At 48.7% G+C, this 17500-nt stretch overlaps 1 protein-coding gene across 10 annotated transcripts in view; it reads left to right on the forward strand.

Annotated features, from left to right (window-relative positions):
- Positions 1-15609, forward strand: part of LOC131724726 (SLIT-ROBO Rho GTPase-activating protein 3-like) — a 19298-nt gene extending 3689 nt beyond the window's left edge. For 3 of the 10 annotated variants that reach the window (XM_059017393.1, XM_059017392.1, XM_059017394.1), the window contains 22 exons: positions 264-415; positions 1103-1265; positions 1845-1907; positions 2044-2229; positions 2463-2591; positions 4204-4425; positions 5179-5280; positions 5375-5572; positions 5721-5805; positions 6573-6600; positions 6986-7085; positions 9473-9533; positions 10137-10214; positions 10652-10783; positions 11098-11203; positions 11839-12066; positions 12651-12736; positions 12875-13055; positions 13350-13433; positions 13629-13784; positions 13881-13989; positions 14277-15609. In XM_059017393.1, the coding sequence (XP_058873376.1) occupies positions 1866-1907; positions 2044-2229; positions 2463-2591; positions 4204-4425; positions 5179-5280; positions 5375-5572; positions 5721-5805; positions 6573-6600; positions 6986-7085; positions 9473-9533; positions 10137-10214; positions 10652-10783; positions 11098-11203; positions 11839-12066; positions 12651-12736; positions 12875-13055; positions 13350-13433; positions 13629-13784; positions 13881-13989; positions 14277-14495 (2532 nt within the window). In that variant the 5' untranslated portion in view covers positions 264-415; positions 1103-1265; positions 1845-1865 and the 3' untranslated portion in view covers positions 14496-15609. Of the gene's footprint in view, positions 1-263; positions 416-1102; positions 1266-1844; positions 1908-2043; positions 2230-2462; positions 2592-4203; positions 4426-5178; positions 5281-5374; positions 5573-5720; positions 5806-6572; positions 6601-6985; positions 7086-7952; positions 7981-9472; positions 9534-10136; positions 10215-10651; positions 10784-11097; positions 11204-11838; positions 12067-12650; positions 12737-12874; positions 13056-13349; positions 13434-13628; positions 13785-13880; positions 13990-14276 lie in introns of those variants that run through there. The other 7 variants (XM_059017396.1, XM_059017395.1, XR_009320295.1 and 4 more) reach the window with 7 other exon arrangements.
- The last annotated feature ends 1891 nt before the right edge of the window (positions 15610-17500 follow it).

The raw sequence follows: 17500 nt of genomic DNA on the forward strand, positions 1-17500 counted from the left end.
GTATATTATAAAGACATTTCAGAGGGCTGGATCGCATCAATATCAGGGTCTAGCGCTGTATATTATAAAGACATTTCAGAGGGCTGGATCGCATCAATATCAGGGTCTAGTGCTATATATTATAAAGACATTTCAGAGGGCTGGATCGCATCAATATCAGGGTCTAGCGCTGTATATTATAAAGACATTTCAGAGGGCTGGATCGCATCAATATCAGGGTCTAGCGCTGTATATATGTTTTGTTTTGTTTTTATTTTTTTTAGAAGGAGAGGCTGGTAATCAAACTCAGAAGAGAACCAGTGGAGACGGACAGACAGTCAGACAGACGGACGGACGGGCGTTCCAGCCATGTCTTCACACGTCAAGCTGAGAAAGGAGAAAGGCACTATTGCTGAATATGAGACTCAGGTCAAAGGTAAGTCTACTGGCTTTACAATGCTTCCCTATGCTTTACCACACCATAGGGAAGCATTGTAAAGCACAGAGAGGTCTGGTAAAGCATAGGGAAGCATTGTAAAGCACAGAGAGGTCTGGTAAAGCATAGGGAAGCATTGTAAAGCACAGAGAGGTCTGGTAAAGCATAGGGAAGCATTGTAAAGCACAGAGAGGTCTGGTAAAGCATAGGGAAGCATTGTAAAGCACAGAGAGGTCTGGTAAAGCATAGGGAAGCATTGTAAAGCACAGAGAGGTGTGGTAAAGCATAGGGAAGCATTGTAAAGCACAGAGAGGTCTGGTAAAGCATAGGGAAGCATTGTAAAGCACAGAGAGGTCTGGTAAAGCATAGGGAAGCATTGTAAAGCACAGAGAGGTATGGTAAAGCATAGGGAAGCATTGTAAAGCACAGAGAGGTCTGGTAAAGCATAGGGAAGCATTGTAAAGCACAGAGAGGTCTGGTAAAGCATAGGGAAGCATTGTAAAGCACAGAGAGGTCTGGTAAAGCATAGGGATGCATTGTAAAGCACAGAGAGGTCTGGTAAAGCATAGGGAAGCATTGTAAAGCACAGAGAGGTCTGGTGAAGCACAGTGGTAAACGTTTCTAAGGGGGCTGAGAAGTTTGCCCCTGTTTAATCCCCCCCTCTCCTCTCTCTCTTTCACCCCCCAGGAAGGAGCAGGACCTCCTCTCTTCAGTGAGCTGCTGGCACCTTATCCTGAACCACACCAGACAAGAGAGCCGGGAACACGCAGCCCTGAGCGACACCTACAGCAACAGCACAGCTGTGAGGCTCTGTCACATCACAGAGGACACCGGCCGCCTGTCCAAGAAGGTACAGCAGGCCTCCCCGTGCCGGGACACACCTCCTGAAGAGAGTGCCGCAGCTTGGGGAGCAGAAACGGATTTGTTCCCAACTGATACAGCACTCTTTGTAACCTGATAACTCATGAAATGCTCCCGTTCTCTCAGCTCAGCATCCTGCATGATCCTCTGACCGGTCCCTCTCTCTCTCTCTCTCTGTCTCTCTCTCTCTCTCTCTCAGTGTGCTGCGTGATGCTCTGACCGGTCACTCTCCCCTTCTCTCTCTCTCTCTGTATCTCTCTCTCTTTCTCAGCTCAGCGTCCTGCGTGATCCTCTGACCGGTCCCTCTCTCTCTCTCTCTGTCTCTCAGCGTCCTGCTTGATCCTCTGACCGGTCCCCCCCTCTCTCTCTCTCTCTCTCTCTCTCTGTATCTCTCTCTCTCTCTCTCAGCATCCTGCGTGATCCTCTGACCGGTCTCTCTCTCTCTCTCTCTCTCTCTCTCTCTCTCTCTCTCTCTCTCTCTCTCTCTCTCTCTCTGTATCTCTCTCTCTCTCAGCGTCCTGCGTGATCCTCTGACCGGTCCCTCTCTCTCTCTCTCTCTCTCTTGCAGAGCAAAGACATCGGTCTGCAGATGCAGGAAGAGCTGCTCAAAGTGACTAGCGAGCTTCAGACAGTATGTATTGAACCCCCCCGCACTGAACCCCATGAAGACTTCATTATTCAGCGGGTTTCGTTCGACTTCTCTGCAGCGCAGTGTGTTCATCCTGTAGGGGGCTGTGGTTGACAGTGTGTGTGTCATTGTGTCTCAGGCTATGAGGACCTATCATCAGTACCACACGGACAGCATGAGCGCAGAGGGGAAGCTGAAAGAAGCAGAGAAGCTGGAGGAACGTCACATGGGCAAGTCAGCTGACCCGGGGCTCAGCCAATCAGGCGCTGACGCCAAGCAGCAGCGGTCGAGCTCCGTGAAGAAGATGGAGAGGCTCAAAGAAAAGGTAAAAAAGAACACCTCAAAATGTTTTCATTGGAACCTGTTTTACTGTGACTGTAGATGAAACTAGAAGAGACCGAGTCAAGCAGACCAGCGTTTGGGCTCCAGTGCCTTCATCAGTGTTATTATTGAAACTAGAAGAGACCGAGTCAAGCAGACCAGCGTTTGGGCTCCAGTGCCTTCATCAGTGTGATTGAAACTGTGTGTCTCTCTCTCTCTGTGTGTCTCTCTCCTCAGAGGCAGTCTAAGTTCCTGGAGAACAAGCTGAAATGCACGAAGGCTCGTAACGACTACCTGCTGAACCTGGCCGCTGCCAACGCAGCCATGAATAAATACTACCTGCAGGACGTGTGCAGCCTGATAGACGTGAGTCAGCAAGGGGTTAATGACGCCCACACACGCCCCCACCCGACCCTGTGAGGGGGGGGGGGGGGCAACACGACTCCCATTGCACAGCAGTGTCGCCCAGTCCAGGTTTTACTACCAGCTTGATCAGCCCCCAGTGTGTCTAGCTAACAAGCTCAGGTGTGTCTGATTATTAAACTCCCAGTGAAACCAGGACTGGATCACACTGCTGTGCAACGGGAGTCTGATTCCCATCCCTGAACACCTCTCGCACAAAATAGGGCACTGGCCTGTTCACTGACAGGGTTTCAATAGCGGAAATGCACCCCTCTCTCCCCCCCTCCTCCCTTTCTCTCTCTTTCTCCCTCTCTCTCACTCTCTGTTCTCTGAGAATCAAAGCTCCACGTTTGTACTCAAAAAACCATTAGCAGAGATGCGAGGTTTGAGTCAGACCGCCCCCACTTCCTCTACCTCACTTCCTTCCTGTCGCTGTGGCAACGGCCGGGTCTGTGATTGGTTATTGGTTATTGGTCACCCCCCCCCCCCCACCCACACCTCGTAACCACACAGACAGAACTGAACAATTTTTGATTCATTCTATAGGGGGATGCAAAACTTTTTTTAGCTGCTGAATAATGTTCCCTTGTTAACATATTGAATTCCACCCCCTCTATATAGAATGAACTCCCTCAGCTTCATAGAGTCCAATGAAAGCTGCTGAATAATGTCCCCTTGTTAACATATTGAATCACACACCCTCTATATAGAATGAACTCCCTCAGCTTCATAGAGTCCAATGAAAGCTGCTGAATAATGTTCCCTTGTTAACATATTGAATTACACACCCTCTATATAGAATGAACTCCCTCAGCTTCATAGAGTCCAATGAAAGCTGCTGAATAATGTTCCCTTGTTAACATATTGAATTCCACACCCTCTATATAGAATGAACTCCCTCAGCTTCATAGAGTCCAATGAAAGCTGCTGAATAATGTTCCCTTGTTAACATATTGAATTACACACCCTCTATATAGAATGAACTCCCTCAGCTTCATAGAGTCCAATGAAAGCTGCTGAATAATGTTCCCTTGTTAACATATTGAATTACACACCAGCCTTTCAGAGTTTTCCATATACTGACAAAATCAAATCCAAATCCAAATCTCTCATGAAATACTCACTGTGCTGCTATTATGGCTTCCGGTAGAGTTTTTATTCTGGGTGCTGCAAAACTTTTGCCCAGAGCTGTAGATAGGAAACCTAAGATAGTTCTGAAAGACCTCTCCCTCTCTCCCCTCTCTCTCCCTCCCTCTCCCTCTCTCCTCTCTCCCTCCCCTCTCCCTCTCCCCTCTCTCTCCCTCCCTCCCCTCTCTCCCCTCTCTCTCCCTCCCTCTCCCTCCCTCTCCCTCTCCCTCTCTCTCCCTCCCTCTCCCTCTCCCTCTCTCCCTCTCTCTCCCCCCTCTCTCCCTCTCTCCCTCTCTCCTCTCTCCTCTCCCCTCTCCCCCTTCTCTCCCCTCTCTCTCCCCTCTCTCCCCCCTCTCTTCCTCTCTCCCCTCTCTCTCCCCTCTCTCCCCTCTCCCTCTCTCCCTTCCCCCTCTCTCTCTCCCTCCCTCCCTCCCTCCCCTCTGCACAGTGCTGTGATCTGGGGTTCCACCTCTCCCTGGGGGTGACCCTGCGGCTGTACCTCTCTGCCCAGTCCCGGATGCAGCAGTCCCAGCAGGAGGCCCTGGGAGTGCTGGAGGGGGCGGTGCAGGGGCTGGACCCCTCCGGTGATCAGAAGAAGATTCTGGAGATGAACCACACAGCCTTCTGCCTGCCCTTCCGCTTCGAATACCAGCCGCACGAGGGGGACCAGGTAATGAAGAGAGATCTCTCACCTGTGTGTGTGTGTGTGTGTGTGTGTGTCTCGGGTGTATCTCTCTCCTCTCTCACCTGTGTCTCTCTTACCTGTCCGTCTCTCTTCTCTCTCACCTCTCTGTCTCTTCCTTGTGTATCTCTCATTTCTCTCACCTATGTGTCTCTCTCACCTGTGTGTCTCTCTCTTCTCTCTCTCACCTGTGCATCTCTCTCACCTGTGCATCTCTCTCACCTGTGCGTCTCTCTCACCTGTGTGTCTCTCTCACCTGTGTGTCTCTCTCTTCTCTCTCTCACCTGTGCGTCTCTCTCACCTGTGCATCTCTCTCACCTGTGTGTCTCTCTCACCTGTGCATCTCTCTCACCTGTGCGTCTCTCTCACCTGTGCATCTCTCTCACCTGTGTGTCTCTCTCTCACCTGTGCGTCTCTCTCACCTGTGCATCTCTCTCACCTGTGCTTCTCTCTCACCTGTGCGTCTCTCTCACCTGTGCATCTCTCTCACCTGTGCATCTCTCTCACCTGTGTCTCTCTCTCACCTGTGTCTCTCTCTCACCTGTGCGTCTCTCTCACCTGTGTCTCTCTCTCACCTGTGTGTCTCTCTCACCTGTGCGTCTCTCTCTCACCTGTGCATCTCTCTCACCTGTGTCTCTCTCTCACCTGTGTCTCTCTCTCACCTGTGCGTCTCTCTCACCTGTGTCTCTCTCTCACCTGTGCGTCTCTCTCACCTGTGTGTCTCTCTCTCTCTTCCCTCAGGTGTGCGTGGTGAGCGCGGAGGCCCAGGTGAGGAACGAGCTGGTGACTCGGTTCCAGCAGCTGCAATCCCGTCTGTCCAGCGTGAGCCTGGAGACGGAGGAGGTGAGGGGACAGCTGTGTGTGTGTCTGCAGTATTAACTCAGTATTACCTCCATAATAACTCACTCTCCTCTCCTCTCCTGTCCTCTCCTCTCAGGTCAATAAGACCCTGAAGGCGACACTCAGAGCCCTGCTGGACTCGTTCAGCATTGAAGACTACAGCTCTCCCGACTCCCTCCAAACCAGCCAATCGGCAGAGCCCGTCAAGAGCTCAGGCTCCGATCCGCCCGGCAACAAACCCAACATTGCCAAGAGGCGAGCCAATCAGCAGGAGACTGAGAGCTTCTACTTTACAGTGAGTAAGGGAGAAGGCCAATCAGACGAGCCCCTGCAACTTCCGGGCTCCGATCCACCCGGCAACAAGGCGCGGCCGAGCCAATCAGCAGAGAGATTTCTGTTTCTGCAGTATTTTAGTGTTCTGTGTGCTTGTCTCTCTGTTTCAGAAAGTGAAGGAGTATCTCAGTGGAAGCAGCCTGATCTCTAAACTGCAAGCCAAACACGACCTCCTCAAAGAGGCCATCGAGAAAGGTCATCCCCTCCCTGCAGTATAGCAGAGTACAGCACAGTACAGCACAGTACAGCACAGTCTAGTGTAGCACAGCACAGCATAGTCTAGTATAGTCTAGTCTAGCACAGTAAAATATAACACAATATAGTCTAGTATATTCTAGCACAGTGTAACATAGAACAGTCTAGTCTAGCACAGTACAATATAGTCTAGAACAGTATTGTCTAGCACAGTCTAGCGCAGTATTATATAGAACAGTCTAGTATAGCATAATCTAGCACAGTACAGTATAGTCTTGAAGAGTATAGTCTAGCACAGTATGGAATCATACAGTGGCACCTTGCAGTCTAGGTAATTCTGCACTGTAATTCTGTATTGCAGTGCATTATCACAGTGTAATTCTATATTGCAGTGCATTATCACAGTGTGATTCTGTATTGCAGTGCATTATCACAGTGTGATTCTATATTGCAGTGCATTATCACAGTGTGATTCTGTATTGCAGTGCATTATCACAGTGTGATTCTATATTGCAGTGCATTATCACAGTGTGATTCTGTATTGCAGTGCATTATCACAGTGTGATTCTGTATTGCAGTGCATTATCACAGTGTGATTCTGTATTGCAGTGCATTATCACAGTGTGATTCTGTATTGCAGTGCATTATCACAGTGTGATTCTGTATTGCAGTGCATTATCACAGTGTGATTCTATATTGCAGTGCATTATCACAGTGTGATTCTAAAGTTCTTTGTGTTTCTTTTTGTTTCCACGGCGCTGTCTCAGCTGAAGCGATCGACAGCAACCCCTCCAGGTGAGAAGCTGGCCTGCAGTGTTACTGCAGTATTGCAGTGCGGATGGTCTCTTTAATTCTATTAAGTTTGGTCGTGTTGTTGTGTCATTATGTTGTTGTGTTGTGATGCCATGGTGTTGTTGTGATGTCATTGTGATGTTGTGTCATTGTGCTGTTGTGATGTCATTGTGTTGTAATGTCATTGTGTTGTGATGTCATTGTCTTGTTGTGATGTCATTGTGTTGTGTGTTGTGATGTCATTGTGTCGTGTTGTCATTGTGTTGTAATGTTATTGTGTTGTTGTGATGTCATTATCTTGTTGTGATGTCATTGTGTTGTGTTGTGTGTTGTGATGTCATTGTGTTGTGTGTTGTGATCGATGCCTCACTCTGTTTGCTGGTTTCAGGCTCCAGTGCTCCAGCAGGTCTCTGCGTGTCAGAAAGCAGCGGCCGTGCTCCCAGTACAACCACAAACTCTTTACTGGGGACCTGCAGCAGTTTGTGGAGGTACCCCCGACCCCCTCTCCCAGCACTGCAGTAACTCTCATAGCTTCTCCAGCACTGCAGTAACTCTCACAGCTTCTCAAGCGCTGCTGCAGTAACTCTCACAGCTTCTCAAGCGCTGCTGCAGTAACTCTCACAGCTTCTTCAGAGCTGCTGCAGTAACTCTCACAGCTTCTCAAGCGCTGCTGCAGTAACTCTCACAGCTTCTTCAGAGCTGCTGCAGTAACTCTCACAGCTTCTCCAGCACTGCAGTAACTCTCACAGCTTCTCAAGCGCTGCTGCAGTAACTCTCACAGCTTCTTCAGAGCTGCTGCAGTAACTCTCACAGCTTCTCCAGCGCTGCTGCAGTAACTCTCACAGCTTCTCCAGCACTACAGTAACTCTCACAGCTTCTCCAGCGCTGCAGTAACTCTCACAGCTTCTCCAGCGCTGCAGTAACTCTCACAGCTTCTCCAGCACTGCAGTAACTCTCACAGCTTCTCCAGCACTGCAGTAACTCTCACAGCTTCTCCAGCACTACAGTAACTCTCACAGCTTCTCCAGCACTACAGTAACTCTCACAGCTTCTCCAGCGCTGCAGTAACTCTCACAGCTTCTCCAGCGCTGCAGTAACTCTCACAGCTTCTCCAGCGCTGCAGTAACTCTCACAGCTTCTCCAGCACTGCAGTAACTCTCACAGCTTCTCCAGCACTACAGTAACTCTCACAGCTTCTTCAGCACTACAGTAACTCTCACAGCTTCTCCAGCACTGCAGTAACTCTCACAGCTTCTCTTTAATTCAGCTCTCTCTGTGTCTCTGTCTCTGCCTGTCTGTCCCCTAACTGTCTCCACTTGTCTGTCCCTCTCTCCTCTGCTGCCTGTCTCTGTCAGGAGGTGGAGACGCATGTCTAGAACTCAGGTAGATAAAAAACAAACTTGCACTCTCACAATCTGTGCGAATTAGTATCTAAGGAGTTCATTTATATACAGGTTTACCCCACATAAAAGCACATCAAACTGTAATAAAGCACAGAGGTGTGGTAAAGCATAGGGAAGCATTGTAAAGCACAGAGAGGTCTGGTAAAGCATAGGAAAGCATTGTAAAGCACAGAGAGGTCTGGTAAAGCATAGGGAAGCATTGTAAAGCACAGAGAGGTGCGGTAAAGCATAGGGAAGCATTGTAAAGCACAGAGAGGTCTGGTAAAGCATATGGAAGCATTGTAAAGCACAGAGCGGTCTGGTAAAGCATAGGGAAGCATTGTAAAGCACAGAGAGGTCTGGTAAAGCATAGGGAAGCATTGTAAAGCACAGAGAGGTCTGGTAAAGCATAGGGAAGCATTGTAAAGTACAGAGAGGTCTGGTAAAGCATAGGGAAGCATTGTAAAGCACAGAGAGGTCTGGTAAAGCATAGGGAAGCATTGTAAAGCACAGAGAGGTCTGGTAAAGCATAGGGAAGCATTGTAAAGTACAGAGAGGTCTGGTAAAGCATAGGGAAGCATTGTAAAGCACAGAGAGGTCTGGTAAAGCATAGGGAAGCATTGTAAAGCACAGAGAGGTGCGGTAAAGCATAGGGAAGCATCGTAAAGCACAGAGAGGTCTGGTAAAGCATAGGGAAGCATTGTAAAGCACAGAGAGGTCTGGTAAAGCATAGGGAAGCATCGTAAAGCACAGAGAGGTCTGGTAAAGCATAGGGAAGCATTGTAAAGCACAGAGAGGTCTGGTAAAGCATAGGGAAGCATTGTAAAGCACAGAGAAGTATGGGAAAGCATAGGGAAGCAAGCATATTGAAAAACGTTTCCACTAGAAGTCTTTCTCAGCGTCTGCAGTAGAAAATAAATTCAATGGGTTTGGTTGCTCCCCCAGTATTGAGTTCTGTGACTTTTCTCTCAGTCTGTGTACCTGGCTTTGAGCTGCTTTGAGAGAGTCCATTCTGTTATGTGTTGTTTTTTTTTAAAACTGTTGTCACATGTAATGTGAATGCAAACTCATGTAAATCAAAATACATTCACAAGCGGAGCTGGCAGTGTGAGGAAGAAGCAGCGTTTATCAACAGCATCTACAGAACAGTACAGAATAGGAATCAGCAGGGAACAGTTTAGTGACAGTCTGGAGACGTGGTATTGAAGACCTTCATAAGGACAGAGTGTAAGGTGTAAGTCTTGTGGTAAACTACAGTAAAATGACGGATTTACAGTTTGTGGGATAACTTCTGTTATCAAGATACATATAAAAATGTAACAGACAGACACCTCCTAATATCCACACAGTTTCATATTCTCAATAGCTGATGCTAAATAACTTCAGAATCTGATCAGTGCTTCTCCTGATGCCTGTGATACAGTGTGAAGAGGCTGCTCCCCGGCCAGGAATATTAATCAATCATGCTCTTTGTGTTTCTCTCCCTCAATCAGAGCTCTGGTCAACTGATCCCTCTAGTGGTGGAGAGCTGCATTCGGTTCATTAACCTGCACGGTGAGCCACTGCCTGTAGAAAACCTCCCCACACTGAACAGCAAAGTGTGATACAGCCCAGTGAAGGCATGGTCAAGCACAGGGAAGCATTGTAAAGCACAGAGAGGTCTGGTAAAGCATAGGGAAGCATTGTAAAACACAGAGAGGTCTGGTAAAGCATAGGGAAGCATTGTAAAGCACAGAGAGGTCTGGTAAAGCATAGGGAAGCATTGTAAAGCACAGAGAGGTCTGGTAAAGCATAGGGAAGCATTGTAAAGCACAAAGAGGTCTGGTAAAGCATAGGGAAGCATTGTAAAGCACAGAGGGGTCTGGTAAAGCATAGGGAAGCATTGTAAAGCACAGAGAGGTCTGGTAAAGCATAGGGAAGCATTGTAAAGCACAGAGAGGTCTGGTAAAGCATAGGGAAGCATTGTAAAGCACAGAGAGGTCTGGTAAAGCATACGGAAGCATTGTAAAGCACAGAGGGGTCTGGTAAAGCATAGGGAAGCATTGTAAAGCACAGAGAGGTCTGGTAAAGCATAGGGAAGCATTGTAAAGCACAGAGGGGTCTGATAAAGCATATTAAAAAGTATTACCTGGGTGCTTCTGTGCTGTTTTCTCACAGGGCTGCACCACGAGGGCATTTTCCGGGTCCCAGGGTCACAGTCGGAGGTGAACGAGATCAGGAACGCCTTCGAGAGAGGTGCGTACCCCCAAACTCACCCCACCCCCAATGCTGTGCTGTTGTGTCATTGTGTTGAGCTCTTTCATTGCTATTCTGTTGTGTAGTTATTATTAATTATTTATTTATTTGTTTGGCAGACGCCTTTATCGAAGGTGACTTACAGGTGTTATGGAGCAAGATTCGTATTTAAATACAGTGTAGTTTACAGTAGGTACAAATATGAACAAGGGTGCAACAAGTTCGGATGACAGCGAGTTATATCTGCAGTGACATGTTAGCAGTGCAGGGATAGCGCATCAGCTGAGGGTCCAGTAACGTGGTGCTGAGCTCAGGGGAGTCCAGGGCAGAGCAGGGAGGGGCGGATCAGGAGATTTACAAGCGTGGTCTGGACAGGTTTGTGTTGTGTGGTTGTGTTGTGTAGCTGCGTTGGCCCCTCAGACTGTCTCGTTGTGCAGGAGAGGACCCCCTCACTGACTCGACTGATCGCGATATCGACTCGGTGGCCGGGGTGCTGAAGCTCTACTTCCGAGGCCTGGAGAAGCCGCTCTTCCCACAGGAGAAATTCCAGGAATTGATGGAGTGTGTCCGTGAGTCCGGCTGGTTTTACTATAAAGAACATAAGAAAGTTTCCAAACGAGAGGAGGCCCCATTCGGCCCATCTTGCTCGTTTGGTTGTTAGTAGCTTATTGATCCCAGAATCTCATCAAGCAGCTTCTTGAAGGATCCCAGGGTGTCAGCTTCAACAACATTACTGGGGAGCTGGTTCCAGCTCTGAGCTTGTCAAGTCTACACTGTGGCAGATCAAGCTCATAGTAAAACTTGTCAGGGGTGAAGCTGCTGTGTAATGGGAGTCTCATTCCCCTCCCTGTGTACAGACCGTGTGGTTTCTGGTGTTTTTCAGAGATTGAGAACAAGCTGGAGCGTGCGTGTCACATCAAGAAGGTTGTGGGCAGCTTCCCTCAGGCTGTGCTCGTGGTCATGAGATTCCTCTTCGCATTCCTCAACCAGTGAGTCTCTGAGTTTCCAAACCGCAAACCTTCGCCAGTGCTTTACAGACACTTTACAAACGCTGCCCAATACTTTACAAACACTACCCGATACTTTACAAACCCCCACCCAATACTTTACAAACCCTGCCCAATACTTTACAAACCCTGACAATACTTTACAAACCCTTATCCAATACTTTACAAACCCTATCCAATACTTTACAACCCCCACCCAATACTTTACAAACCCTGCCCAATACTTTACAAACCCTGCCCAATACTTTACAAACCCCTATCCAATACTTTACAAACACTACGCAGTACTTTACAAACCCTGACAATACTTTACAAACCCTCCAATAGTTTTAAGTGCAGCACACAAACCAGGACCTGAGGACATGTATCATAATATTGTAATATTTTACTTCACTGCTTGCCATAATAGCCCCTCTCCCCTCTCCCCTCCCCTCTCCCCCTCCCCTCTTCCTCTCCCTCTCCCCTCTCCCCCTCTCCCCTCCCCTATCCCCCTCTCCCCCTCCCCTCTCCCTCTCCCCTCCCCTCTCCCCTCTCCCCTCTCTCCCTCCCCTCTCCCTCCCCCTTCTCCCCTCTCCCCCTCCCCCTTCCCTCCCTCCCCTTCCCCTCTCTCCCTCTAGCCTCTCTCAGTACAGCGATGAGAACATGATGAACCCCCACAACCTGGCTGTGTGTTTCGGACCCACCCTGGTGGCGGTGCCTCCGGATCAGGACGCGGTGTCGGTCCAGCCCCACGTAAACGAGGCGGTGAAGACCATCATCGCGTACCATGAGAAGATATTCCCCGGGGCGCGGGAGCTGGAGGGACCCCTATATGAAAAGTGCATGTCTGGGGAGGAGGAGTACTGGTGAGGGGGTCTCTCAGCTACTGCTGTGCTGTGTATACTGTTCTGCACTGTCCCTCATGAAAGAGTATCTTGTGAAAGCAGCCAAATATGTGTCCGCCTGCCGCAGCCTAAGAGATAGTGTGTGACGCCCAGTCAGTGGGGAGGGGGGGAGAGGTGCAGTTCTGTTCTGCTCATGATGTGTCATGTTTATTTGTTGTGTTATAAATTTCTTTGGCAATACTGTACTTGTAATATAAGAACATTTGAATTTGTATTTGTATTTTTTACTCAGAGGAGCTCTCTCTCTCTCTCCCTCTCCCCTCTGTCTCTCTCTCTCTCTCCCTCTCCCCTCTGTCTCTCTCTCCCTCTCCCTCTCCCCTCTGTCTCTCTCTCTCTCTCCCCTCTGTCTCTCTCTCCCTCTCCCTCTCTCTCTCTCTCCCTCTCTCTCTCTCTCTCTCTCCCTCTCCCCTCTGTCTCTCTCTCTCCCTCTCCCTCTCTCCCTCTCTCTCTCCCTCTCTACCTCTCTCTCCCCTCTCTACCTCTCTCCCTCTCTCTCCTCTCTCTCTCTCCCTCTCCTCTCTCTCATTCCCTCTCTCTCTCCGCAGTGACAGCACCCTGCCTGAGACCATCGCGGAGGAGTGTGACCTGGAGCAAGAAGGAAATCTACCTGACCCGCCCACCAGCGAGGAAGGTGAGAGAGAGACAGACTGACAGAGAGCGAGAGGCACAGGGACTGAGAGAGACAGACTGACAGACAGATAGACAGACAGAGAGCGAGAGGCACAGGGATGTGTATTGATGATTGATGATTGATTATCTCTCCTATCAGAGCTGGACTGCGCCGAGGCTGTCGCCCTGTTTGATTACTCCGGCCGTTCACCCCAGGAGCTGTCATTCAAGAAGGGAGACACTATGCTGCTGCACAGCAAGGCCTCTGCTGATTGGTGGAGAGGGGAGCTGGGCGGGACCAAGGGGCTCATCCCTCACAAGTACATCAGCCTGCCTGAAGCGTGAGTCAAAACCCACAGCGATACCGAACCGTACAGACCCATACTGAACCATACTGAACCACACTGAACCATACAAACCCATACTGAACCATACTGAACCACACTGAACCATATTGAACCATACCGAACAGGGGAGAGTCTTAGAGTGTGTATGTGTGTATGTGTCAGTGTCTCTTGGTGTGTCTGTCTGTGTGTGTGTGTCTTTCATTCATTGTGTTTCTGTCTGTGTGTTTGTGATATTTTACTGTAGTATTTTACTGCAGTATTTCATTCCCTGCCCTGTGTTTCTTGCAGCACTGCGAGGAGGTTGGAGCTGGAGGGGACAGCAGCGAGCGTCAGCAACCTGTCTGAGGAGCCCAAGGGAGAGGCAGGGAGCAGGTAACACAGAGTGCAACACAGGATAGAGCAGCACAGAGTGCAACACAGGCTAGAGCAGCACAGGGTGTAACACAGGCTAGAGCAGCACAGAGTGCAACACAGGCTAGAGCAGCACAGGGTGCAACACAGGCTAGAGCAGCACACAGTGTAACACAGGCTAATCTCTCTGTATTTCTCTCCCCCTGCCTCCCCCAGGATGTGTGTGAACTCGGACAGCGCCTCGCTGCCCCGCAAGAGGAGCGGCAGCAGCCCCATCCGAAAACTGACCTCCCCCTTCATCGAGCCCCCCCGCCTGCCCTTCCCGGGGTCCCCCTTCCCTCCACAGGGGCGCCTCCTCGCACCCCTGGACAGGTAAGCAGAGGGAGCGACACAGCCAGCCTGACAGCCTCTCACGTTCTTCTAGCAGACAGACAGTGCCGACCCCCCTCATGCTGTTTCTGTGTTCAGGTCCCAGGAAAGGCTCAACACTCCGGACACTGTGCTGGGATTGAGCGCCCCCTTGGGGAGACACGGGGCGAGGAGCGGCCAGGACCAGCATACAGTGCAGCTGGACAAGGTGAGAGACGCCAAAACATAGAGACCGAGATAGAGCCACACAGACCAGCACACACATGCTACACACACACACTATATACACACACTATACACACACACTACACACACTACACACACACACACACACACACACACTACACACACACACACACACACTATACACACACACACACACACACACACACACACACTGTACACACACACACACACACACTATACACACACACACACACACACTGTACACACACACACACTAACAGGATGGCTGTTTGTTCTCTTCTCTCTCAGGACGTTACGAAGCAGATGAATTCCGTGTTCAAGGAGCTGCTGTCTCTAAAACAGGAACCCCCCAAACCCAGCGAGACCCCCGGGGGGACCCCGGCAAAGAAAGGGGGCACCCCCTCGACCGCAGCGTCATCCACCCAAAAAAAAGGGTTCGGATTGAGAGGGAGGGGGCTGTTTAAAAGTGTGACAGGAGGGGGGGCCAGCGCTGAGCAACATGAGTAAAGAGGAGAGGAGAGAGGGAGGAGAGAGAGAGAGAAGGTGGGAGAGGAGGGGGAGAGGAGGGGGAGAGGAGGAGGAGGAGGAGAGGAGGGGGGTGCTTTACAATGCTTCCCTATGCTTTTCCAGACCTCTCTGTGCTTTACAATGCTTCCCTATGCTTTACCACACCTCTCTGTGCTTTACAATGCTTCCCTATGCTTTACCAGACCTCTCTGTGCTTTACAATGCTTCCCTATGCTTTACCAGACCTCTCTGTGCTTTACAATGCTTCCCTATGCTTTACCAGACCTCTCTGTGCTTTACAATGCTTCCCTATGCTTTACCAGACCTCTCTGTGCTTTACAATGCTTCCCTATGCTTTACCACATGCTTTATTACACTGTGCTGTGCTTTTACTGTGGGACTCTTTTCTAAGGGTTGGTGTGGGGCTGATTTTCAGAGAGTCCATGTTCCCTGTTAAAAGCTGGACCTACTTAAAATGTATTTTATTAATAAATCAAAACGATTTTAATACGTACACAACCAATTATTATCTGAACAGCCTCCCTCCCCAAAGTTGTCGTATTTGGGTTTGGGTTTTGTTAAACAGCTTTCAATTGAAGTCAATTTTTCATTGACTGACAAACAGTGAATTTCAGTTTGAAGTGAATTTGCTGACGAAGCTCTGTTGTAACAGAATGCTGCGGATTTTCAATTCTGATCAGAGATGTGTGGGAATCGATTCAAAGGAAACAGGAAACCTGGGAATTGATTTTAAAAATGAACTGGAATAGAAATTCCGTCTGCCTCTGTCTGCCTGTCTGTCTGTCTGTCTGTCTTTTAAACAGGAGAGCTTTAAATGAATCCCTGTATACTGTAATGCATCGTTTTGCTTTTTTTTTTTTTTTTTTTCCTGTGTGAAGAAATAAAAGGAAATATTATGTTTCTGAGTTCTGTTCAGTGTGATTGAAACTAGAAGAGACCGAGTCAAGCAGACCAGCGTTTGGGCTCCAGTGCCTTCATCAGTGTGATTGAAACTAGAAGAGACCGAGTCAAGCAGACCAGCGTTTGGGCTCTAGTGCCTTCATCAGTGTGATTGAAACTAGAAGAGACCGAGTCAAGCAGACCAGCGTTTGGGCTCCAGTGCCTTCATCAGTGTGATTATTGAAACTAGAAGAGACCGAGTCAAGCAGACCAGCGTTTGGGCTCCAGTGCCTTCATCAGTGTGATTGAAACTAGAAGAGACCGAGTCAAGCAGACCAGCGTTTGGGCTCCAGTGCCTTCATCAGTGTGATTGAAACTAGAAGAGACCGAGTCAAGCAGACCAGCGTTTGGGCTCCAGTGCCTTCATCAGTGTTATTGAAACTAGAAGAGACCGAGTCAAGCAGACCAGCGTTTGGGCTCCAGTGCCTTCATCAGTGTGATTGAAACTAGGAGAGACCGAGTCAAGCAGACCAGCGTTTGGGCTCTAGTGTCTTCATCAGTGTGATTGAAACTAGAAGAGACCGAGTGAAGCAGACCAGCGTTTGGGCTCCAGCGCCTTCATCAGTGTGATTGAAACTAGAAGAGACCGAGTCAAGCAGACCAGCGTTTGGGCTCCAGTGCCTTCATCAGTGTGATTGAAACTAGAAGAGACCGAGTGAAGCAGACCAGCGTTTGGGCTCCAGTGCCTTCATCAGTTGAACCAAATTTTATTTATACATTTTTTTTTTTTTAAATTCAGTTTATTGGCTGAAAATCCTGCAGACGAACCCTGATAAAATCGGGTAAATTATTTTCACTCAAAACGAGAGCAGAGAGAGTTCTTCCACACAGCATCGAGGTGGAAAAGGTGACTCCGAAGTGTAATAATCTCCATAACTCTTGATTTGAGTAAATGCATAACACGCATTCTGCTGGGCTGCACAGAAGAGTCCGCTCACCCTCTCAGATCTGAAATATTTCCGTCGAGCGGAAGAACGCGAAATTAAGTTATACAATTTAAAAAAAAAAATCCTTATTGAGTACACTTAAGAATTATTATTATTTTTTTTTTTTACATAACTTTTGGTAAATTGGACATTTCAAGTCCCGTCAGAACCCGATACCCAACACATTGAAAAATAATTTTCAACACAACATCGCTGCTGTTAAAAAACAAATAAGAAAAACGTTTCTAACTTGCCCCTCTCAGCAAAATACACAAACCTTCTTACTGTTATTATTATCGAGTCATTCAGCAGACACTTTTATCCAGAGCGACTCACAGAGACTAGGGGGGTGAACTCTGCATCATCAACAACTGCTGCTGCTGCTGCTGCAGAGTCACTTCCAATAGGAGCTCGTTTGTTTGACGTCTCATCTGAAGGACGGAGCACAAGGAGGTGAAGTGACTTGCTCAGGGTCACACACGCACGCACACAGGGAGTCAGTGGCTGAGCCGGGATTTGAACCTCCTGGTATCGAGATCCCTTTCTCTAACCGTTGGTCCAGCAAGCTTACCCATGTCTTAGACGCTAAGGTAGAAAGTGTTTAAGGTAATTTGATGGGGTTGCCACTGTGGTAATAATAATTGATGTATACCGTGTGGGATGACCCTGGTGGTTGCCGGCGGTTACACCCTGGAGACGGTCAGGAGTATCCGGCTGCATCGAGAACACTGGACCAGAGCGGGGAGAGGCTGCAGAGGAAGAGAACAAGTGAGGATACAGCCTGGATACATGGACTGCTAATGATCTTAACATGAGATTTCAGAGGGCTGGATCGCATCAATATCAGGGTCTAGTGCTGTATATTATAAAGACATTTCAGAGGGCTGGATCGCATCAATATCAGGATCTAGTGCTATATATTATAAAGACATTTCAGAGGGCTGGATCACATCAATATCAGGGTCTAGTGCTATATATTATAAAGACATTTCAGAGAGCTGGATCACATCAATAGCAGGGTCTAGTGCTGTATATTATAAAGACATTTCAGAGGGCTGGATCGCATCAATATCAGGGTCTAGTGCTGTATATTATAAAGACATTTCAGAGGGCTGGATC

This window comes from Acipenser ruthenus, chromosome 56, assembly GCF_902713425.1.
Source record: "Acipenser ruthenus chromosome 56, fAciRut3.2 maternal haplotype, whole genome shotgun sequence".
In the NCBI taxonomy this organism is placed as follows: domain Eukaryota; kingdom Metazoa; phylum Chordata; class Actinopteri; order Acipenseriformes; family Acipenseridae; genus Acipenser; species Acipenser ruthenus.